Source organism: Sarcophilus harrisii, chromosome 2, assembly GCF_902635505.1.
Source record: "Sarcophilus harrisii chromosome 2, mSarHar1.11, whole genome shotgun sequence".
NCBI lineage: Eukaryota > Metazoa > Chordata > Mammalia > Dasyuromorphia > Dasyuridae > Sarcophilus > Sarcophilus harrisii.
This window is the reverse complement of record NC_045427.1, coordinates 203,485,251-203,510,886: the sequence shown is the minus strand read 5'-3', so window position 1 is coordinate 203,510,886 and position 25,636 is coordinate 203,485,251. Positions and strand designations below refer to the sequence as shown.

Genomic DNA, 25,636 nt, shown 5'->3' with positions numbered 1-25,636 from the left:
AGGAGAGTGGTTTGGAATGTGGCTTCTCATTGCCACAAGTTTCTTTACTGTCATAAAATAGAAAAAGCAGGATGATCAAAGTGATCTAGTTGTGAGTTGTGAGTGAAGGGGTCCATTTAAAGTCAGAGGCAAAAAGGGAGAGGGAGAAGTAAAGATGGGGTCTAGAGAGTTAGGTAGAAGCTGAGGAGGATCCTCATTGAGAACAAACTCACATGCACTTTATGTCTACATCAGCAATTGTATGATGGGACCCCAGAAAGAATAAAATATACTAATACAGAATAATAAAGGTGCTTTAGTTACAAAGGTTATCTGTAGGGCAAGAATATCTCTAGTGTGCGTGTTCAAGAAAAGAATCCCTCCTTTGGGTTGACAAAGCCGAGGATGAAACAGTTCAAGGAATGTTACCTCCCTTTATGTATGACAAGGTTGACAATGGTTAGAGGTCACATCATTCCTAAGGGCTGTACCACATCATTACTATTCTCTATTATTTTTGCATTGTTTTGTAATTGATCTACTCTGCATTCATTTTGTACATATTATATATATATGCCTAAGTTGTATCCTTCATTAAAATATAAGCTCTATGAGAGCAAGGACCATTCCCATTTTTCTTTGTATCCTCAATGTTTGACAGTGGCTGGCCCATAGTAAGTGTATAATTGTTGTTGAGTCATTGAATGCTGAATAACTTGATAGTAGAAAAATATGAGATGGTTGTAATTAAATTGTGGTACACTAATGTTCCATAATACTAAGTAGATTAAGATACTCAAATATGAGGGATATAAATAAGTAATGGAAAGATCTCTTTGAATTATTCCAAAGCAAAAAAAAGGGCAAAAATTTCAATCATCTTGGAGGAAAGTGAGTGAAAATGAAGAAAGGTCTTGATGGAGATTTAGAAAGGCATTTTACACATTGAAGCTAATTTATTTGAATGCAAATACCTGTACAATAATCCCAATAGATTTTACAGACGTTTAATATTAATTTAAAAGATAAAAATACACATATCTTGAGTATTTATTATGTCCCCAACATTTTAAAGACAATGGTTCTCAAATTGTGGCTCACAGAGTCGTGAGGGGTCTCTGAAACCCTTTCAGATGATCTACACATTCAAAATCAGATTTTATTTCTAATATGGTTAAGATCTATAAATATAACCCTCACAAACAAAAAAAACTCTTTTGACAGATCCTTAATCATTTTTAATATCATCAAGTTACTGAGTACAAAAGTTTGAGAACCACTGATACAAGAAACTTGTAATAAGTATGAATTATTAGACACAAATTCCTATCATTTAATGTTTTTAATTTGAGATCCAAGGATACCCAACGCTATCAGTGGATAGGTTTCAGGGAGTTTGCACACTTGGAAAAGAAATTGCATCTTTATTTCAGTATCACTGACTTCCTTTCCTTTGTAATCCTATGTGAAGGGATCTATATGATTCATTAGACTGCCAAAAGAGTCCATGACCCAGAAAAGGTTAAGAACCTCTGTTCTAAAAGTACATATGCCATCTTATTGAGGAGACAAAAAGCCATAGAAAACAAAGTGCATGACAGTATAAAATTGTGTTTGTGGGTGGCAGTCAACAAATATTAAGGGCCTAGTTCCAGCACTATGCTAAGTGCTGGAGACACAAAGAAAGGCAAAAATCAGTTTAATGGGAGACAAGATAAGGGCAACTATGTATAGAGCTGAAAGTTATGGTAATTTAGTATCCTTACCACTGGACTACTGATTCTGGAGAAGAATAAGGATGATGACTTTGCACAGACCACCTCTGCTTTACTGAAATCCAATTCACTTGCAAATCAAGATATCATTGTAGTGACATCTTTAATCCTTTTCAGGATATCTTGGGGTTTGTGTGCTAATTTTTTTTTGGCCCTATTTATTCTATGATTGTTTTTGAACTGGGAAAATTAACCCTTTTGTCTCCTGTAGTTTTCATTCATGATTTTTGAACTATATAGCTCTTTGGTTTTGATAGCCTTTGATAAAACACACTGCGATTTAAATGGAGCTACTTGACTATGCCTGTAAACACTAATCACTCTGGGTCTTACTGATTGGCCAGTAATGGATCCAAGTCTTGCTTATTGTTTGCATTTTGTTGGCTCAGAATGAGTGTAAATAGCAATTGTATCTGCTCTAGCCAGAAACTGAGAATTTTCTCTATCCAGATTGATTCTTTTGGAAAACTATGCCATCTTTCACCTCAATTCTAACCTAGCTTTTAATCACTAAATGGGTGTTGCTTCAGAAAAGGTGAGAAAGCTTTAGCATAAAAAGACCAGGGTCTTATTACATTTAGGACCATCACCAGTCATCCTGAGTTATATCTTGCCACTGGACTATGACTTTGGAAGAGGAGTCAAGCTTATGACTTTGTATAGCTCTGCTTCACAAAAATCCAAGTCATTTGCAAGTCAAAACATACTCCTCCTGATGTCATTGGTCCTCTTCAACAACTCAGTATCCCATTATTCTCAGCCATGCTCATCAGTGTTGGGGGAAGCTCTGTTGGCGAAAGAGACAACAGTCTACAGTTTTTTGTACTAACTGCTTTTTGTCACATATTCCTACCTGCAAATTGTCACATTCTTGCTATCTTTGGGAAGAAATGAGATGCAAAGGTTCCACTCTTTTGCTGAGCATTATATTTGAAATGCCATTGTGTTATAACTTTGCCATACTTGTTATAAATTTTGTCCTGAGTTTTGCTTTGTTAATCAGGGTGAAAGCCAAGATGAAGAATTTTTCCTTTTAACACTACAAACAAGAAATACAAAGGATAAATTTGGAGAAAAATGAGAGGGAAGACACTAGTATTAAAGGAGCTTTGGAAAGGTTTCTCTTAAGACATTTTTGTTAAGACTTGAAGGAAACTGTGAGTTGGATTTGAATGGTATGTCACCAGACCATCAAGATGCCATGTATATAAAGGCTAATCAACCCAGAAACTGGGTATTATCCTCTTGCTAGAAGGGTATTTTTAGGATTTAGTTTCATATATCCTTGTCCCTCATTTCTTACTTTGTATTAGGTAATTTACAAAATAAACTGATTTTTATTGGTCCTTTAAGTAATAGGGCAGTCTCCCAATGTCTCATGCAGTCTGTCTAAAATTATCAGTTTGAACCTGAGGTATTCTGGACTTTCAAATGGGTTGTGAAAATCATTAGATGTACTGATTTTCACTACATGATTCCCTCTTTTGGGGGAAGGAGGAAGAATGGGGCCCACATATAAAAATTGTTCCTTATAATTTATATTTGTTCTCCTTGGGGCAAGTCACTTAAACATTAATTAATAAAGCTTAGTTTCTAATGACAGCACTTACTCTACAAGGTTGCTTTGGGATTTAAATAAGATAATTTACATAAAGCACTTTGCAAACCTAGTTTGGCAAACCTTAAAGGGCTATATAAATGCAAGTTATTATTAAAAATAATAGCTAATATTAAAAGTTTGAAAGTGCTTTACAAATTTCCTATTTTACATGTTTATATGTGTGTGTGTGTATACACACACACATCAATATAAAATATAACTAATGCATTAAATATGTACAAAGGACAGAATAGGATAGTACAAGTTAAAGGGAAAGATGTTTCTAGTTATTTCTTAATAAGTTTTACTTGTATTTGAAAAAACTGATTATAATAATACAAATAATAATACAAAATACTTTGCAAATATTGTATTATTTATTCTTAGCACAACCCTGGTAGGTAGGTACTATGATCAATATTTTACAGGTGAGAAAAATGAAGTAAGTGGAAGTTGAGTGACTAAGTGACTTGCCCAAGATTACTAAGCAATGTCATCTAAGGCTGGATTTCAATTTAGAATTCAGATTCTAGGTCCAATGATATCATATACTGTACCACCTAACTCATGATGTAAATATAAAATACATACAAAACAAGTGAAATTCAAATTTTTCCTTATGTCTATTTAGATTCAATAAAACATGAATAATTTTAAAATGTGACATATTCATTTTATCTTCTCTGGTACAGGAAGATTGTGTGTGTGTGTGTGTGTGTTTGTGTGTAAGCTGTAGAAAAGAACAACACTTTGCTAATTGCTGTTACAATTTAGGTTAGGAGAAGTAAAGAGTGAAAAGGAAGAGGATGAAGCTAAGGCAATTTAAAAACAATCTTCCCAGGAGTTTTTTTGAGTGATAGTGAAGAAACTTGACTGATAGTTTACTTGGATCAGATAATCTGGATAAGGGAATTCTGGATTGATTTGAAAGGTAGGTGATAAACTGGGATAACAATAGATTATCAAGCCAAGTGGAGAACTATGATAGCACCATCCTATTCAGTTCTAAAACCAAAAACAGCACCTGCAATTAAATAGAGGAATTACAATGTTATACGTAAATTAACCCATCTTCTTATCTTTTCTTCATTAAAGGAATTAAAAAAATTTAATTAAAAGAACACTTAAATAAATAAGGATATGGGAAGCTAGGTTTGAGAGTAGCTATTTTGAAAATAACAAAGATTTTGTATGACCACAAGCTAACAGGGTGACAATATGATATGGCTGCCAAGAATGCTAATGTGATTTTAGCAGGAATTTGTAGAAACACAGTATATTCTTCATAGGAAATAAAACTACCATTTTCTTCCATACTTGAATACTTGTATGTACTTCCATACAACTGGATTACTTCATTGTTTTTGACATTGTCTTTTGGTATGGGCATAAACAAACTGTCTAGGAAGGTAAAAAATTCTTAAAATTACATTAAAATGAGTCACTGAAAGACACTAGATTATTTAGCTTGGAACAGAGAAGACTAAAGGGAGATATAACAGCTCCCTTCTAGTATTTTAAGCCCTATTACATAGAAAAAGGGGTAGATTAACATGTTGATCCAGAGCACAGACCAACAGAAGAAAGTTACAAGGAAGTAGCTATGGTATAATAAAAAGCAAAGCTGTACAACAATAGAATGAGTTCTGTCACTATAAGTATTCAAATTCAATGATACCTGTCAAAGGTTGTTTTAAAAGGATTTCCTACAAGGAATAAGATGTCAGACAAGGTGATGTTTAAGGTCCTTTCCAATTTTCCAAGGTCTGATTGAAAATCTCCAAACAATGAAAAAAGTCAAAATTCTATCAATATTATCTCATAATTACCCTCACCTAAATTCAGAAATAAGCACTGAAATTTTTCATAACTTTGACAGAACAGAGTGCTTAATAACCCACAATTACAATATGTTTATAAAATCTAACCATTATTTTCCATGGCATTTTTTTTTTTTTTTTTTTTTTTTGCTTTGAAACAGCATCTTACTATTTTCACAAACTGATGAATGACTTTTTTTTTTTTTTTTTTTTTTCTGATGAATGACTCTTGCAGAAAAATATAGCTTTATAGTCTGGTGTTCTGAATTGCCCTGATCAATAAATGTGAAATTTAAAATATTCAACCATACAAAGTATTAAAGAAACACTGACATTTTCTAGGTCCCCTTTTAATAGGAAATTTTTTTAGTCATGATCTGCAGAGGTTGGTCCAGGGCAGTTCAAAGATAAATCTTCCTCATCTGTAATTAGAGAAGGAAAAAATGTTCTAATTATTTATGACTATAACTGGTCTTATAAAAAGGTTGCAGTAGTCAAATGTATATATTAGAGAAAACAAAGATTTAAGAAAAAGGAACCAAAAAATATCTTAAAAGAACAAGATAATGAGCATCTGAAATTATTGTAGCAGAATACCACAATTAACTCTTAGATCCTGTCCCCACTCCAATTTTCTCTAGTAATCTCCATTGTCATCTTCTCATTCTAATTTCTAATCTCTTTATATTTACTGGCTCTTTCCCTAATGCCCAGAAACATACCCATTCCTTTCCCATCACTTAAAATCTTCTACCATCCTCTCTAGCTAATGTACTATATCTTGGTTCTTTTTAAAAAAAAAAAAAAAAAAAAAAAAACATCTAAATGAAGTATCTATTCTTCCTTTCACTCTCTTTTTAAATCCCTACAATCTGGCTTCTGACATCATTCAACAGAAACCACCCTCCTCAAAGTTTCCTCCTCTCAATCCTCTTCCTTTTTGACCTTTTTGCAATAACATTTGTCATTGCTGATCCTGGATGTTCTCTCCTCCCTAAGTATTTATTATACTGCTCTTTCCTACCTGACTATGCCTTCTTGGTTTCCTTTGCTGGATTGCCAGCCTTGTCATTCTCACTATTCATACTAATCTTCAAAGGTTTTGTCCTGGGCTCTCTTATTCCTCTAAGATTACTGTATGACCTCGTTTGCTCCCATGGATTCAACAAACATTTCTGTACAATTGATTTTCAAATTTACACTCATTCTTAGTCTCTCTCCTGAGCTTCCTCTATAGCCGTCAAGATGCCTCAAATTAAATGCCCTCTACATACCTCAAATGGAAGTCCAAAACAGAATTTGCCACCTTTCCCCTCAATCTTCCTCTCTTCCATATTACTAGTCACCAAGACTTGTTTACTTAATGTCATCTTTGACTCCTCACTTTATTCACCCATCTACTTTTTTGCTAAACCTTGCAGTTTTTACCTTCACAATCTCTCTTATATATGTACTCTATTCTTCATTCACACAGTCACCACCCTTGTTCAGACCCTCATCACCTCTCACTTAGATTATTACAATAACCTTTTAATTGGTCTGTCTCATATCTCTTCTCACTCCAATCTACCCTCCACTCAGATGCCAAAGTGAATTTCCTAAAAGATAGTCCTGGTTATAACATTTCTCTGTTCAATGAGCCCCAGGGCCTTCTTTAACCTTTAGGATCAAAGTGCAAGTCCTCGGTTTGGCATTTGTAACCTATCACTGCTGCCTTTCTAGTCTTCTTACATTTTACTCCCCTTCACATATACAATTTTCCAGGCAATTTCATATACTTACTCCATCTTGTTCCTATGCCTTTTCAATGGATATTCCTTGTGCCTGGAATGATTTCCCAGTTTACTCTTTTTGGTCTCCCTGGTTTCCTTAAATGCTTTTCCCTATGAGACTGTCTTCTCTCAACTCTATACATAATTCATATGGATCTACTTATTTTTATGCTTGTTACAGCCAACAAAATGTGAGCTCCTTGAAAGCATGGACTGTTTTTGTTTTGTTCTCCAATGCTTAGCAAAGTTCCTGGAACATAGTGAGTGCTTAATAAATACTTGTTCGCTGACCAAAGCAAAAAAAGAAAGCTAGTATGTTATATAGTGGAAAAAGCACTAGATTTGGAATTATGAAGCCTAGCTTCAAGCTCTTGTTCTTCTAATAGTTGTATTACATTGGTCATTATGTAACAAAATAAAGCATTTCAAAATTTTTATGGAAATAGAAACATTTTTTGACTCTATATTCTGAAAGGAATTTATGTGATTTTTCAAGGGACACTGGGATAATCTAATGGGCAAAGTCTTCAAATAAAACTTTGCAAAAGAAAGATTTTTTTCTTTTCTTTCTTTTTTGCTAAGGCAATTGGGTTTAAGTGACTTGCCCAGGGTCACACAGCTAGGAAGTGTTAAGTGTGAGACTAGATTTGAACTCAAGTCCTCCTGACTTCAGAGCTGGTGCTCTATGCATTGTGCCACCTAGCTGCCCCAAGGGTTTTCAAATAGATATTTCTTATATAGCTACTTTATAAGAATGCAGGACATATTAAGTTTTGATATAGTTTTAGGTATTTCTTTGGAGGATGTAAGATAACACAGTCTAGGTTCATAGTTTTCTGACAGTATCTCATAACAGAGTTTTTTCTCTTTCTGTGTCTTCCTTGGAACATAGGCCTAGAAACAGTATTGCTGAAGCCATTTGTCATATACTTTCTCTTCTCTCTTTCTCATCTCCCATTACTCATGTGCCTTCTACCACTCTCTCCTCTTTTACCTCAGTCTCACATGATGAAATGGCTTTACTCCTTCCAAGGCAACCCTAAATATGCCTCCCACTTCTAATCTAAATCCTACCCTTATACCTGTCCAAGTGATCCCATTCTTTCCTTTCTCCTTCAATAGATTATCCCCCTCTGTCATCCCCATTTTTTCACTTATTTTCAATCTTTTCCTCTCAATTCAATCAATTCCTACTGTCTTAAAACCATGTCCATGTCCTTCCTATCCTAAGAAACCCTCACTTGAACCTTCCAAACTTTTTTCAAGTGATCAAATATCCCCAGAGTTGGGGCTCTGGGCATAAGTCTATACTATTTTTTTCTTTCAGGCAATCTTGTGCTGCTGTTCTGAGCCAGAGGTTAAGTCTAAGTTTAGTTCTGAGTATTCCCTTTCTTCAGGCTCAGTTTGGGATGAGTCCATGATCAGTTCTGTGAATTCCTAAGCTACTGGCCTAGCACGGAGCTCTAAATTACTGGGTCTTTGAAACTAGTCTACCCCTGTTCCACAATTACTATCCTGATTACTTATGATTAAGCTGAATTTGGGGTGGAAAGATGACCCTTTTAGTTTCTCCTTTGATTTCTCAATCACTTTTCTGTTTGGTGTCTTTCTTAGATTGTTGATAGAACAATTGGGCAGTGGCAATGGGGGGATGTGAAGCTGGACTATACTGCTGTCTTCTACTGTGCCATTTTGGTTTCCTCAGGCATCTTAAAAAATTATAAAACACACGTGTAATTGTTGTCATCTGTCATCTTTCTATACAGTCTTGACTTAATGACGTATTTACTCTTAGTTAAAGATTGGTACCTTGCTGTTTGTTTGTATTTTGTTTTTTCTCATTTTTTCCCTTTCTGATCTGATTTTTCTTGTGCAGCATGAGAATTGTGGAAATATGTATAGAAGAATTACAAGTTTAACATATATTAGATTTGCTGTCTAGGGGAAGAGGTGGGAGGAATGGAGGGAAAAAAAATTGGAACACAAGGTTTTGCAAGGGTGAATGTTGAAAATTATCTATACATATGTTTTGAAAATAAGAAGCTTTACTAAAAAAAATAGGTGCCTATTTAACTAAATATCATTATCTTCAGGTTTGCTGGGATTTTTACCTACCTTATTGTGTAATCCTAAATAAAACTCAAACTTCATTCAGTTAATGAATTAAATTAAAATTAAAACAAATAATTTTTTAAAGATGAAGTTGACAGATGTAGCTTAGTTAAATGTAACCACCATTTCACTATGAGGAATATTATTTTTCCCAACTGCCACAGTTTTGGGAAATACTAAATGTTTAGTGTACCAGGTGTCTTGTGTTTTTCATATATTTGTAACATTAGAAAGTATCTTAAAACATGAAAAAGATCAAAACTTTTTTAGACTCCTAAAACTATTTCTTTTAGAATTATTTAGTTATTTCAGTTATGTCCAACTCTTTGTAACCCCATTTGTAGCTTTCTTGGCAAAATTTTCTTGGGAGTGGTTTGCCATTTCCTTTTCTAGCTCATTTTCCAGATGAGGAAAATGAGGCAAGCAGGGTTAAGTAACATGCCCAAGATTACATAGCTAGTAAATGTTTGAGGCTAGATATGAACTCATGAAGAGGATTCTTCCTAACTTCAGGCCCAGTACTCTATGCACTGCACTATCTAGCTGCCCATCTTTTAGAAGAGATGAATACCAAATTTCCCTCTAAATATAGTTATCCTGGAAGTTATCTATTTCAAGTAGATCCTTAAGAACTTCTAGTCCTTCCTATTTCATTATGAGTTGAATCAATGGTTGAATTGAGAAATGAATATAAACTCAGTGAAGTGTGCCTTTAGAAACCAAAACAAATGAGAATATTTTAGAGTATTAAAGGCAAAAAATTACAAATTAATGTAAACTGTATACACTTATACTCTGAACATGTATATGTACATGTACAATATGTATAATAGGATTGTAATACCTTCATAGGTTGTTCCACACCAAATACAGTACTGATGTTCTTCTCTTAAATATCTTGTCAGAATTTCTAATTTTTCTAATACCTAAAAGATAAAAAAAGGCACTTCATGTAGCAAATAACTTAATCATTGCTACTCATTTGACTATACACAGCCAACTAACACATCACTATATATGACTTCTTTCAATGACCTTTTAGTTGGTTAAGATTTGGCAGTAATAAATTAATTTAATTTATCATATTCAAAATGCATAATTCTTTAATTCTCTTATAATATGAAAAAACTTGTGCTAAAAAACCCATTAAGGAGTTAGGTGTTGAATAAATTCATTATGACCAAACTAAACAGAACCAGCTTAAGGAATAGCTTAAACAATGTATGTGTGCAAAAATGTTTGTGGCAGCCCTCTTTGTAGTGGCAAAAAACTGGAAACTGAATGGATGCCCATCAGTTGGAGAATGGCTGAATAAGTTATGGCATATGGATGCTATAGAATACTATTGTTTTGTAAGAAATGACCAGCAGGATGATTTCAGAGAAACTTGGAGAGACTTACATGAACTGATGGTGAGTGTAATGAGCAGAACCAGGAGATCATTATACATAGCAACAAGACAATTCGATGATCGATTCTGATGGACATAGCTCTCTTCAACAATGAGAGTTTTCAAACCAGTTCCACTTGTTCAGTAATGAAGAGAGCTATCTACACCCAGAGAGAGAACCACGGAAGCAGAGTGTGGAACACAACATAGCATTCTCACTCTGTTGTAATTTGGTTGCATTTTGTTTTCTTTCTCAGTTTTTCTTTTCCTTCCTTCTTGGTCTGATTTTTCTTGTGCAGCAAGCTAACTGTATAAGTATGTATACATATATTGGATTTAACATGTATTGGACTACCTGCCAGCTAGGGGAGGGGGTGGAAGAAGGGGAAAATTTGGAACAAAAGGTCAATATTGGAAAAATTACCCATGAATATGCTTTGCAAATTAATTAATTAAAAAAAAAAACAAGTATGTATGAAGGTGAAAATATTTTCTCTAAACTCTAATTTATCTTCTTCATGGAGAAAATAATTTTTCAAAAAAGGCTTTTTTAAACTAGTCATGTAAAAACAGTACACATTTGAAAATAAGATAATTTCTTTTCTTTATATAGATATTGATTCCAAGGATAAATAACTTTTTTTTTTTTTTTTTTTTTGTAGATTTGGAATAAGTATAACCATTTATTAGCTATATAGTCTTTAGTAGGTTCCTTAACTACAATGTGACTTAGAATCTGCCTCTGTAAAATGGACATAATCTATGGACTGTGGACCTCACAAAGAGCTGTCTTTGACAGTTATGAAAAAGTCAAATGCTATTTGCTTCCTTTTATAATTTGAATTATATATGAAAATATAATTCAGGATCAAAACTTACACTTAATTCTTCACAACCATATTCATCTTCTTCCTGTTCTTTCTCTCCTTTCTCTTCTTCATCTTCCTGTTCCTCTTTTTCTGGCATGAACCAGTACCATGGCTCCCTAGGAACTTGAATATCCTTAAAACAAGTATTAATTGAGCTATGGTATATGACAGGCATCACTATGAGTTCATTAACAAAAGTATATTAATTTGTGCCAATTACTTCCATATGACCAGAGGAACTCTTATAAATAATCATACTACTTTTTAAATATACTATTTAACATACTATTTTAATAATGAAAAATTATTATTTTTAAGATAACTCATTTTTACTCTATTGATGTTAAAGGATTGAGATAGGATCCTAAGTTCAGAGTTTAATATAAAATTTGATCACTATAGTCAATTTGACTGAAAAAGATTTAATGTGCAATTTGAATATGGTAAAGAAATGGTGTTGATTAAAAGACAACTTAACATATGTAGTCAAAGGGGTTAGCCATCTTCTTTGAATTCAATTATAAGTAAAAAATAGAACAAAGCAAAACAAAAACTCTTCCACATCTAAACTATGTTAAAACACAATTTAATGTTCCTTTGGTAATTCCAAATGTACTTAAAGATTTATAAGTGTCTTAAGTCATCATCAGTAACTAACACTGATCTGTGGATATTTAATAGGGCTGTTTAACAGAAAATTCTGATTAGACAAATTTTAATATTTTTTATATTTAATATTTTGTGAATTCTTTTTGGCAATTATAAATCAGCTGACATGTTAAAACAGAGGCTTACCTTCTGTGTGTCTAATTGATGGCAGGCTCTCTGACTTCTTTTAAGATCACTTTCTAACTTAAGTTCTTCTTTTTTACTTTTGAGTCGCAATCTGATTAAAAGAAATTATATTTGTGTCATATTTGTACCAGTTCAAATGCCAAGATACCAATTATTAATGTCATGAAAATTTTATTAGTACATAAAGAGGAGTTAAGATTTTAAAAGAAGGAATATTAAAACAAGAAAAGTTTTACCGAAACTGATCTGCAGCTTTTTCTTCAGTTTGCTTTCTCAAATGGATTTTTCTTTGGTAATTTTCCAATTCTTCCTCAGCTTTCCGTTTTATTAATGTCTCATGACCAATGCCACTTCTTCCTATGCAAATTAGGAATTATGATGAGAGAGTCTATTTTTCTCATGTTTATTAACACATTATACTTTAAATCTGTAGAAGTAATAAGCATGTAGATAAAAATTTCAATCATCCAAAGAGAATTTGAAAAAAGTTTCATGGGAGAAAATACGCATTTGTTTAGGTTCAAAACGTTTGAAAACAAGTTATACCTCAAATAAGAAAGTAAAATAAGACTTATGCTAATACTACTCAAACTATGAAATCATGAATTTAAGAGAATTTTTTTTTTTGAAAATAAGGTAAAAACTTTCATGCTTGCATCCAAAATAAATAGAATAAATGTTGTTCAACCAAATACGAACTAATACTGAAAACTTCCAAATCTTATAGTCCATATATAATGAAAAATATCCAATGCTGAAATCTGTCTTTATGAATTTCTTCACAGAATCTGAATAACTAAAATATGCATGTTATTCAAGTAGTTTTTAAAAGAATTTTTAAGAATCAGTTTTGATTTAGAAACTAACCTGATTCTAGCTAAAATTTATTTTCAACTTGAGATTTTATAGGCTTCCTACTGGCATTTACTTTTCATTTGTCTAGAAAAAGGTTAGTTTCCGGAATTATCAGGAAAAAGTGACATTATCATATAAGGAAATCACTTGTGAGGGGGGAAAAAACCCCAAATGTGGCTAATATCTGTATTTGAAATTAAAATAACAATTACTTCAGAAACAATTACATACCTGTTTTGATGTTTAGAGGAATGGGTTCAACAATGCCACTACCTAGAAAAAAATAGGAAAAAATAACATTTTAGAAAATTTTTTTACAAACCACATAAAGTACAGTACAGTACTTTACAAGTACAGTAAAGTACAAGGAGACCGAAAGAGTTTGGAAAGGAACAACAAGGCGCGCATGCTTAATTAGAAAGATTGATGATAAATGGATTTCTGCCTGTTTTTAGAAAGGATTCTGATCGTGTTAAATGAGAATAGGAATATTCTAATTTTGAATTAAAGGTAATTAAGGAGTTAGATAATTCTAAACTAAGAAACTATGAGAGACCTGCCATTAATAAATTAAGCCTTGGTTAGTAGTTCATAGTGATGAACACTGAACAGAGATAGCCCATCAAGAATCTGCCTATAACTGTGAGTCCCAGGGTTTAATTAACAGTTACAAATAACTTAGAATTTTGCTTCAAACAAGGCAAGGGAAATTTTGCAATGACTTGTTTCTGTCAATACCAAGTAATAGAATCACAGAGCAGAAAGGTCTCAAAGGCCAAGCAGTATAATCCACATATAAATAGAAATCTTCAGAAATGATTATATTAAGGATAAAATGGTATGGGTAGTAGTAGTTCAAAAAAAAAGACCAGTGAGACTGGGATTAACCTTCTTTAACATTAACCATTAGAAAGGAGAAAAGGCAGATATGTAACTAAAGATAAATATAAGAATAATATAGTTTTGTAAGAATAGTGTCAGAAGCTCAATAAAGTTTAGAATGACCTCAAAATAACAATGAACACAAAGAGTTAAAAAAAAGAATTACAAAAAATACGTTTTTGTTTTTTTTTTAATTTTTGAAGTAAGAAGCTTAAATTTTTTGAAGCAATTTGAAGCAAGATAATGACCAAAGAAAGGATAGGGCCACTGTTCTGACTAGATAGATTAATAACCAACAATGAAAACAAGATTAAACTCACAACACTGTTTTTGCATCTGCTCTTTCTTCTAAACAAAATGATCTCTAGCTTAAGAGGTATGTATTAGCAGTATCACCATGGATAACTCACTTAACCTGTCTGCCTCAGTTTCTTCATCTGTAAAATGGGAAATTATTTCCATTAATAGCACCTACCTGCCAGGGTTCTTGTGAAGATAAAATGATGTAGTAATTATAAAGTGTTGACAATACAATAGGCACTATTATTGTTATGGAACTAATTATTATTATGGAAACTTTAAAAAGTTCTTAATAGATTAGACTGATAGGCTAAACCAAGGAGAAAAAGTTTAGGAGGAATAATTATAAAATTGTATATATGGATCCAAACAAATCAAACTAAACTAAAGAGCAAGGAGACATAGTCTATCAACAATTCCTTTGGGAAAAAAAATCTAGGAGTTTTAGTGTAGCAGTTTTATATGTCTTTTGAAAAAGATATCATCCCAAACTGCACTGGGAGACATATAAAGGAGTCAACATTCCAACCATGCTCTGCCTTGGTTACACAATATCAGAAATAAAATGTTCAGTTTTGGATACCACATTTTAGGACAGATAAGCTGGAAAGCATTTGAAAGCTAATCATCATGTATGGAGCATAGGAAACTATACAACATGCAAATACAGGGGACTTTTAACCCAGAAAAGACCCCATTGGGGGAATATTAAAAGTATTGGAAAGTTATAATGTAGAAGTGAGGTTAAACTTGCCTATTATGGCCCCAAAAGAAAAACTAGGTACAGTGCAAAACAAATGCAAGAAAATATTTTTCTTTTTCTTTTTGCCTTAGCAATTGGGGTTAAGTGACTTGTCCAGGGTCCCACAGTTAGGAAGTATTAAGTGTCTGAGGCCAGATTTGAACTCAGGTTCTACTGACTTCAGGCTGTACCAACTAGCTACCCTGAAAATATTTCTTAATAAATACAACTGACCAAAGTAGAATGGGTGTGTGGCAGTTGGGTCTCTCCTCACTATAAGTCTTAAGCAAAAGGCAGGATAATAACTTGTCTGTAGGGTTAGAAAAAGGATTGTTGCTAGGGGACAGCTTAGACTAAATGAGTTCCTATAGATTCTTAAGAGTCTGCAATATTGTCCAATATATATTGCTTTAGCATAAATGACCATCAAAATGAAATCTGAATATTAGTATCCCAAAATTCATCATCTTTTTGGCCATCTAAATATCTAGTTCTCAGTGGGATTGATTTTGTTCTGCTCTGACATCCTAAAGAGTTTTAAAAATTGTTGTGAGACAATTGGATGTGTTAGAATGTAAGCTCCTTGAGTAAAAGAACTGCCTCTTGCATCTATATCCCCGTCACTTAGCACAGTGTTTCGTACTGAGCAAGACTTCATTCATTGCTTGACATATTCAATGCTTTAAAAAATAATTTCTATTTGTTCATTCTATATCTCAATGGCCTTTCAAACTCAAAAGGAGAATGAAGAATTATTATCTACTAGCTATGTAGTTGGTCATGCAGCTGCCAAAACTGCAGAATAGAATAATATATAATTTTGTCTTCAACCTGATGTCATTCCTTTGTCCCTTGATTATTAGTATCTCTGCTCCACAACTATTTCACAATTTTTATTCACATCCCTAATCAATGCCCTTCCCTTTCCAAGTGTTGCTAACTGTTGAATGAATTTAAGAATGAAGGGACTGTGGATTATCTTTTGCCCCAAGTGAAATGTAAGATTGGGAGGGAGGGGGTGTTGGTTTAGAAGTAGTTAATAAAATGCATGATTGAAGTAAGTTTGTACAGAGAGGGGATTGGATTAAATGACTTCTCAGCTTTCTTCCAGTTTTAATCCCATGATCTCTTTGGTCTTCAGTTTCTTCTCAAACATTTAAAATAGTTATTAATCAAAAAAAATTTCAATTAACATTTCACTTAGAATATGATTTAATTTTCATAAGGTAACTTACCACTCTTGCCAAGAGCCTGTCCACTTTTATACCCCATCTTTTGAAGCAAAGCAAATCCCTTATTTTCACTACCCAAAGCACTCTTCAAAACATTATCACGTCTTTCTTTTTCCTCTTCTTTTAAGCTCTTTTGTCTGTTTTTTAGATTGGCTTCCCGATGCTTTTCTTCTTTTTGATGAGCCTCTCTGATTCTCCTCAACATGGGCAATCCAGGTCTGATGTCTTCTCTAAATAACATTATAATAATACAGACAGTCCATGCCTATTGACACTTAATTGATGATTTATTTCTCATTAATTTTATCAATTCATTTTATTATTTCCATTAATTCACCAAAATATTAAAAATAATTAAAATTTAAAAAAAGAAAAAAAATAACACAAAACATATATGAAAGCAAGAGTACACATAGTTTGGTTTCCAGTAATGTCTGGCATTCTAAAAAGATTTCATGTGCATTATTTTGAGGTAAATATAAGTATTATCTTTATAGGGAGGATATAAATTTAAAGTCTCATGGGAAATTAATTTATCCAACTAAATGAATTACTGTCAAGAAATCATAAGCAATATATTGAATTTAACATGTATTTCTACCATGTTTAACATATATTGGACTACTTGCCATCCAGGGAAGGGTGTGAGGGAAGGGGAGGAAATTGGAACACAGGGTTTTGCAAGGGCTAATTTGAAGAATTGTTCAACATATGTTTTGAAAAATAGTTTTAATTTAAAAAAATAAATAAAAAGAAGTCATATGCAAGAAATAGGGAATGAGGCCTGAAATATTATTGAATCTGTGACAATGAGAAAGAAAGAGATTTTTAAAGGAAAAATGAACAGCAATTGGTGACAGACAAGATATAATTAAAATTGCTATTAATATTATTGGAAATGAGAATGGAAAAATAAGAATAAAAAAATGAGATCAAATTTCTAAGCCTCCGGGGTGCCTGGGGAAAGGGATATCATTGACAATGAAAGGGAAACTGAAATAAGGGGGAATAAGTTTAGTTTCAGATTAAGTATGATATCCAACAAAAGGACTCAATAGGAAATGTTAATAGGCAACTGAAAATTGGGATTGAAACTTGGAGCAAAGGACAGAACTAGAGCTAGACATTGAAAGATTCTCTTGTTTTTCTCTTAGTTGAAGGGAAGGAGTGTAGCTAGACATGAGTTTCATCTAAAAACAAAAGGATTCAGTAAAATTTACTTAATCTCTTCCTCCTCTCAAAATTGTTATCTTATTTGTGTCCTTGTCTAGTGAATTTTGTTCAGTTCCGGGCTCCACATTTTAGGAAGGACATCAACTAGATAACACCTGAGGTCCTGTCTAGCAGCAAATCAATGAATTATGAAATGTGTGAAGGAAGAGTTATCATTAAATTTATCATGAGGCAGGGAGATTAAACTTTTTTGGTTTCAAAATATTTCAATCAACAACAAAATGGATGAAAATTGTAGAAAGGTGGATTTCTGTTGAAAAATACAAAAATAAGTACACAAAAACAACAGCTGTATGACTGTGGACAAGGCACTTAATCTTGAATGCCTCCAGATTTTTTTTTAAAAAACATCCAAAACTTTTTTTTTCTGAAAAAAACTTTTTTAGAATTAGAGATGACCTCACATTTCTGAGATACCAAGTCAAGAAGAAAATACTATAAGCAGCCAGAAAGAAATTATTCAAATATCGTGGGACAACAAATAGGATCACACAGAATTTAGCAGCTTTTATTTTAAAGGAGCAGGGATTGAAATATAGTATTTTGAAATCCAAAAGAGCTAGGATTACAATCAAGGATAATCTATACAGCAAAACTGAAGGATTCTTCAGGGGAAAATGGATATTTAATGACATTTCTGATGAAAAGACCACAACAAAATGACATTCGAATGGCAAGACTCGAGAGAAGTATTAAAAGGTAAACATGAAAAAGAAACATTAAAGGATTCAATAAAGTTAAACTGTTTACATTCTCATATGGGAAGATGATGCATGTAATTCCTAAGAGTTATAGTAGTCTTCATAAGCAATGGACATGATGTGAATTGATTACGCTGGAATGATCTAAAAAAAACTGAAGAAATGAGAATGAGTGATGCATTGGGAAAAGGGAATAGGGAAAGTTACCTCACAAAAGAGGGGTGCACAAGAAAGAGTCCTTAGTGTAGTTCCAATTAGTGAGTTCTAAATTCTATCACTCCTTTTCCTCTTCCTCCTCCCTAACATGGCAAACAATCCAATCAATAAAAGTTATACATGTGCAATCATGTAATACATTTCCATATTAGACATTCAGGCTTTTTTTGTTTTGTTTTGTTTTGTTTTAGCTGAGGCAATTGGAGTTAAGTGACTTGCCCAGGGTCACACAGCTAGGAAGTGTTACGTGTCTGAGGTCATACTTGAACTCAGATCCTCCCGATTTCAAGACCAGTGCTCTAACTATTGTGCCACTTAGCTGCCCCCTTATTAGTCATTCTGTACAAGAAAATTCAAACCCTACCTCCCCCAAAAAAAGGAGGAATGAAAGAAAGAGATAAATAGTATGCTTCAATCAGTATTCAGACAATATCAGGGAAACTACATTTTGATAAAAGATACCACAGAAATGAATATCAAAAATTCTGAAAGCCATTTTCCCTGATAAAGGCTTCACTTCAATAAATGTTGAAAAGGATATGAGAAAACTGGCACACTAATAACTTTGTTGGTGGAATCATAAATTCATCCAACCATTCTAGAGAGCAATTTGGAACTATGTCCAAAGAGCAATCATACTGTCCCGATGATCCAGCAATACCACTACTGGGTCTGTGTGCCCCCCCCAAAAATCCTCTTTTTAAAAAAGGAAAAAAACTTATTTATATACAAATATGTATAGTAACATTTTTGTTGTGACAAAGAATTGGAAATTGAGGGGATGGAATAATTGAACAAGTTATGGTATATGAATGTAATTGAATGTTATTGTGATATAAAAATTCATTAGGTAGCAGATTTCTGGAAAGACTTACATGAATTGATGCAAAGTGAAGGGAGCAGAATCAAGAGAACATCATATACAATAATAACATTGTACTATGATTAACTATGAATGACTTAGCTCTTTTCAGCAACACAATGATCCAAGATTTCAAAGGATCTATAATGAAAAATGCTATCTACATCGAGAGAAAGAACTGATGAAGTCTGAATGCAGATCAAAACATATTTTCACTTTATTTTTTCATGCTTTTTATTCTTTTTGATGTTTTTTCTTTCACAATGTGACTAATATGACAACATGTCTTAGATTGTACCTATATAATTTATAAATTGCTTATCCTCTTAAGAAAGGCAGGAGGGAGGAAAATTTGCAACGCAAAATTCTTTAAAAATGAATGAAAAGATGTCTTTACAGGTAATTGGGGAAAAAAAGATTTCATTTCTCAAATGTATAGGAAATGAGTCAAATTTATAAAGCCATTCCCCCATTGACAAATGGTCAAGGAATATGAATAGGCAGTTTCAGAAGAAATCAAAGATATCTGTGAGGTATATGAAAAAAAAAAGCACTGAATTACTATTAATTAGAGAAATACAAATTAAAACAATTCTGAAGTACTATGTCATATCTATCAGAAATGACAAATAATGAAAGGGATGTGGCAAAATAGATTAATGAACTACTAGTGGAGCAGTGAACTGATTTAACCATTCTGGAGAACAATTTTACATTTTCTCCAATGGGCTATAAAACTGTGCATACTCTTTGATCCACCAGTATGACAGAGAACAAAGAAAAAGGAAAAGGACTTTTATGTACCCAAATAGCTCTTTTTGTAGTGGCAAAATATTGGAAATTGAGAAGACACTTATCAACTGAGGAATGGTCGAACAGACTGTAGTATATGACTGTGATGGAACATTGTTGTGTTATAAGAAATGATGACAGAAACATCGTCAGAGAAACCTGAGAAGATCTGTATGAATTGATACAAATTGAAGTGAGCAGAACCAGATCATTGTACACAGGATCAGAAATATTGGAATGATGATTGACTCTTGATACTCTAATTAGTTACTCTGATCCAAGACAATTTAGAACTCATGATGAAAACTATTCACCAACAGAGAGAGAACTGTTCAAGTTTGAGTGCAAATCGAAGTGTAATTTTCTCATCTCATTTTTCTTGATTTTTTGTTGACATGGCTAATATGCAAATATGTTCTGAATGATTTTGCATGTATGATGGGTATATTGTCTGCTTTCTTAGTGTGTGTGGAGGGGGTGGAAGGGAGAGAATTTGGAACTCAAAATTTTAAAAAATATAATAAAATAAATAATAACTTTCTTTAAAAAGAAGAAAAAATTAAGAGTTGATCCAAAAATGAATGAGTAGCCTTGGAAGATCTTCCAGCAAAGAATAGATTACCACTTGCAAAGTGCTGCAGAGGAGGTTCCTGTTCGGCTGTGAATTTGACTGAATAGATGCAGGATCTTACTAATTCTGAGACTGTAAGATAGTGATAAGAATTTGAATCATAGTTTTCTTAAATCCTGGGAAAAATTATTTCCCTTTCTTTGGGTCTCAACTACTTCTATAAATTAATAGTATGAGATTGGGTGAATTCTAAACAAACTTCTAGGTTGAAATCTTCTAATATTGTAATTTTTCTTTTTGGTTTCCTTTTCCTTTTCATGTTAATCATCCATTATTGTCACATATAACATGAATAGAAAAGGTACATATTTACTTACTTCACATTAATGAAGGAATCAGACATATAGTCTTCTTCTTCTTCTGCCATGTTCAACTTTAGCTCTGAATTTTCTTAAATGGTAACTTTAACTACAAAAAGAGTTAAATAAAGGTGTAATCATTGTCCAATTCTTTTTTCAGAAACTAAAAAAAAACCCTATATTAAGTTAACAAGAAAAATTTGGGTCCTTTGAATACTGATGATACTGTCAATTTCACAGTGTTAATTTTTTCAAAATTAATCTCCTGTGATAGAAATCACCCCAAAATCTGAATTTAAAAAGGTATATTCCCACTTCTGATTTGAATCTACATTAAAATATGAGAAATGATTAACAACTTTAATGCATGGCAAAAAAACAAGAATAAAATTGGTTTGTGGCAACTTTTGAAAAATGGCTAAAAAACTCAACAATTTTGTAAATCACTGCTATGAATCCAATTTTTTTAAAAAATCATTTATTGAGGACCTACTATGTCTGAGGACACTATGCTAGGCATAGGGAATCAAAATGAAAATACAAAATATTAGTCAGAATAGTCAGAACCAGAATCATGAATCAAATTTACTTCCTATTAGTAGTTTCTAAAGGTCCAATAAAATTTTTTAATGCTTCTTCTCAGTAAAGATGTGACCCTGTGCTCTAGTATAAAAAGCTCTCCCACTAAGGAATAAGTCAGTTCTAAGGATGAACTACTTTCTGAGGTCAGCCTAGCCATGTTTGGAAAAGCTCATTTATTAGGGTAGCAAAAAGAAGCAAGGCATTATTTTTCCAATTATAGCAACTCTTCAGGAGCATCTCCTAAATTAGAGAGTGACTTCGATCTGCATTGCTGGAAGGAGTATACAACACTAATCAATTCACAGATTCTTGAAATATTACTTTTCAAAAGCCAGAGGGCTCCAGCGTTAAAAAAAGGTGGAGAGAATTGAAATACTTGTTTAAGGAGAATTTGTATTAACAATCACAAAAAAGTTTAATTTGCTAAACACTTAAACATACTAAGAAAGGGAAGGAAATTACTCACTGGCTCCTTACGAAATCTTCCATTTATCTTTTCTCTAGCCAAATTAATCTATTGTTCCCCTTAAAAGCCATTCTATCCTCTACTTTCTTTCATGTGGTTCTCCCATTTTGGAGTATTTTCTTCAGTTTTCTGTTAATCAATGTCTTGTCCTTACTTGAAAAACATTCCTTTTCTATCCTGTCTCAAAAGATGAGGAATTCCTATTATTTACTATGATTAATTCCTGCACTTTTTCTTCCCGTTTCTTACAGGACCATTCTCCAAATAATCATCACTACTTTGTCTCCTTGTCTCATCATGCCTCCTTCTTTCTTTAATCTTTCCCTCTGATTAATATATCTGCCTTGAAAAATGTTCAGGTCTTCCTAATCTCAAAAATCATTTTCATTATCACTTCAATCTATCTTATACTTAATACTTCTACTATTTGTAATGAACAATTGTTCATTCAACTTCTTGCAATCTAGCTTCTATTCATTAATCAACCAAAAATGTAACAAGTACTTACTATGTATTACACTATATAAACAAATCCAATGACATCATTCTTCTTGACATCTCTACAGTTTTTGATACTACTCCTCTATGAACTTCCTGAGGCATCATTCTTAATTCTTTCTCTTGGTTTCTGATTTTTCTCTTTTGCTGACTCTTTCTTTTCCCCAATTCTCTAAGAGTTCATCCTCGCTCTTAGTTCTCTCCCTTGGAAATCATTTTCATGATTTTAACAATAATATCTAAATATGATTTCTTATTTCATAATTCCAACTTTGATCTTTGTTCTAAGCCTCCGATGGATAAATATTAAATTACTTAGAGCATTTTTACCTCTATTAACCACTAGCATCTTATATCAATGTATCTAAAACTGAACTTTTCTTTCTCCTTAAATCCTGTCTGAGATCACCATTCACTCAAGTCATGCTTAGAACTAGTTTTATCTTTTATTTTCTTCTGTTTTTGATGTGCCTCTGAAATCTGTCATTTATATCCCTTACTCTCTTATCTTCCTCAAAGATTATGAGGGAAGTACTTTGTAAATGCATATCCATAAAGGTGTGTTATGATAATTACCATAACTATTACTGCCCTAGTTTGGGTTATCTTTCTTACCTGGATGCACTATAAAAGTCTAACTAGTTTTCTAAAATCCATTTTCTTCCCACTAATCCCTTTTTCATACCTCTTCATGACTAATGTTCTATAAATACAAATCTGACCAAGACAAGATTTCCCTGCTCAAAATCCTTCAATGACTCCTTACTGCTTTGCCACATAAAACTCCACACTGAGACTTAAGGTTTTCCAGAACCACATGTCATTCTATCTTCTTGGTCTTATCTTCAATTACTTATCCCTATAGGTTAAGTTTTAGCCAATCTGGACTTTGCTGAGTCACTTCTGTGGCTCTGTTTATAATAAGCCATTTTTTAATCATTGGAATATCTTTCAGTCCCACCTCTGCCTGAAAAAATCCTTCTATCCTGGAAGGTCCAGTTCAAATCAATATCCTATTTTTTGCCTCCTAAATACTGCTTTCTCCATGAAATCTTCTTTCTCCCCTACTATCAGTAAAGATGATGCTATACAGATCTTGATAAATGCATGGTTTATACTCCCCTATGTACTTTTTGTATCATTTTGTAAAATAGTTATTTGTATTTGAATCTCTATGAGACTGTAGCAAGCTCTAAAAGGGTAGAGCCTCTTATTTAATTTTTGTATCTCCCCTAACACCTAACACAATGTTCTGCACAGAGTAGCTATAACCGTTTCCTGAATATAGAATGAATATTAAAAGACATCCTAGATAGAAGGGATAACACTAGTTTCATTTTACCTAAAATTAGAAAGCAAGGGAAAATTAAAAAGAAAAGGTACCATACCATACTCAGAAGCTGACAAGTAAACAGAGTCAGGGTCAGACTCATTAGCCCCCTCTCCCACTGCACAAACCCCACCATCACTCCCCTCCTCTGTCCCTCCTCTTCTATCATCCGTGCCCTCTCCTTTCTTTCCTATGTCTTATCAGGAAGGTCTCACCTTCCTTTCACTTTTGTACCCCTCCCTCCCTTCTCCCTCACCCCTAACCCTTCTCCCTCTCATTCCTGCTCTCCTCTTCCCTTCTCCCTCGCCCCCCCCCCCCCCCCCCCCCATCATCCCCCATCACCCTAGTCTTCCCTTCCTTTCTCTATTAGCCTCCCCTCCCTTGCCCTTCTTCCTCGTGATTTTGCTGTTCCCTTTCCCTCTTCTCTGGCTCTCTTCTTTTCTCCTTGCTCTTTCCCCAGTATCCCTTCTCTCCCGCTCCTTTCTCCCAGGTCCCTCTACTTTCTTTCCCTTTTCCTTAAATACCTTGTTCCCCCTCTTTTCTTCTTCTCCCTGTCCCCCTGATCCCTCTTCTCTCCTTTCCTTCTCTTTTGCCTTATTTTCCCCTCCTTCTAGCCCTCCTTGACCCCCCTCTCTTCTTCCTTCTTCCCCGTCCGCTTTACTCTCTTGCTCGTCTTCCCTTCTCCCGGTGCCTCTTGTCCCTTTCTCTTCTCCCTGATTGCCTTCTCCCTCTTCTCTCCCTTTCTCTCTTATCCCTCTCCTCCCCCCTTTCCCTCTCCCTTCTCCCTCATCTCCCCTTCCCCTCTCCCTCTTCTCTTCTCTTTTGCCTAGTCCCCTCGTTGCCTCTCTGTCCCTCCCTTCCCCCTTGTCTCCTTTACAGTCTCCCCTCCCCTTCTCTCTCATTCTCTCCCCTTTCCCTTCCTCCCCTTTGTCCGCCTTCCCCTTTTCCCTTCTTTCTCTGCCGTCTCTCTCCTTCCTTTCTTCCTCCTCCCTTTTTTCTCCTTCCCTTTTCCCTCGTGTCCCCTTCCCCTCTCCTTCGTCCCCCTTCTTTTCTCGGTCTGCTGGAACCCGCTCCTCCCTTTCCCTTCTCCCAGTTCCCTTGCTCGCTCCTCTGCCCGTCCCTTCTTCCCTTTCCTTCTCTTCTTCCTTCCTTCCCCCCGCTCTTTTCCCTCGTCTTCCTTCCTGCTTCCCCTCCTCCCTCTTCTCCCCTAATTTTCTCCCCGTTCCCTTGGCCCCTCCCTTCCCCTTCCAGTCCCCCTCAATCGCCGTCATCTCTCCTCCAGGGCTCTCTTCTACTCTTTCCGTCCCGTCCCCTCCCCCGTGCTCCTCCTCCTCGCTCCCTTACTCTTCCGGCCAGCTCGCGCCCCGTAGGCTCCGAGTTCTCCACACACTGACCGGTGGGGCGCGTGCCCACTCGGCGCTCAGTCCCGCGAGGTTCCTTCCCGGAGACGGGTCGCGCTCTGGGACATCGCCGCGACTTCGCCACAGTCGCACTGTGCGCTTGCGCGGCCTCTGTCAGCTGCGCCCACCGCTCGCCCAGCTTCCTGCTTCCAGGGCGGCGTATCCGGGTCACTTCCGCGGGGCTGCTGGTGCTGCGGCTGCTGCAGCTGCTTTTGCTTATGCCGCTCTTGGGCCCGCCGCATTCGCCTGGATCAGCCAGCCAGCGAAGAAAGGGCTCCCCTCTCTAGAGGTAAGGTAGCCTTCTTCTCCTACTCCTGCCAACTCTGCCCAGCTTGCCGGTTCTGCTGATCTTCCCGAGAGCCGGCAGATTCCTCCTCTGTTTCGGGCCGCAGGTGGAGTCTTCCCCTGCAATGAGTGACTCACCCTTCTCTTCCCATCCCACTCCCCTCCAGGATGCTCACGGTTACGGAGTCCGGGCGGTCGGGTTACTCTGAGCTCCCGTC

General features: G+C 34.7%; 2 protein-coding genes across 9 annotated transcripts in view; one reads left to right on the top strand and one right to left on the bottom strand.

Moving 5' to 3' along the window:
- Nucleotides 1-921: 921 nt before the first annotated feature.
- Nucleotides 922-25,220, bottom strand: GPATCH11 (G-patch domain containing 11). Of its 6 annotated transcripts, none has more exons than XM_031951275.1 (10): nt 25,078-25,178; nt 20,876-20,966; nt 16,127-16,353; nt 13,199-13,240; nt 12,349-12,469; nt 12,113-12,203; nt 11,328-11,450; nt 9,903-9,984; nt 5,508-5,596; nt 922-2,541 (listed from the first exon to the last, which is right to left on the bottom strand). In XM_031951275.1, the coding sequence occupies exons 2-9, from the start codon at nt 20,923-20,925 to the stop codon at nt 5,541-5,543; spliced, it is 792 nt and encodes a 263-aa protein (XP_031807135.1). In that variant the 5' UTR covers nt 20,926-20,966; nt 25,078-25,178; the 3' UTR covers nt 922-2,541; nt 5,508-5,540. The 6 variants fall into 6 exon arrangements, with proteins under 6 accessions (XP_031807135.1, XP_031807139.1, XP_031807140.1 ...); XM_031951279.1 differs by lacking the exons at nt 922-2,541; nt 25,078-25,178 and adding exons at nt 21,906-22,082; nt 23,792-23,964 and having other exon boundaries at nt 5,300-5,596; XM_031951280.1 differs by lacking the exon at nt 922-2,541 and having other exon boundaries at nt 5,300-5,596; nt 25,128-25,220.
- Nucleotides 25,221-25,287: 67 nt separating this feature from the next.
- HEATR5B (HEAT repeat containing 5B) overlaps nt 25,288-25,636 on the top strand; it is a 133,908-nt gene continuing 133,559 nt past the window's right edge. For 2 of the 3 annotated variants that reach the window (XM_031951270.1, XM_031951271.1), the window contains exon 1: nt 25,290-25,422. The gene's annotated coding sequence lies outside the window, so the exon portion shown is untranslated. Of the gene's footprint in view, nt 25,423-25,636 lie in introns of all 3 variants that reach the window. The other variant, XM_031951273.1, reaches the window with a different exon arrangement.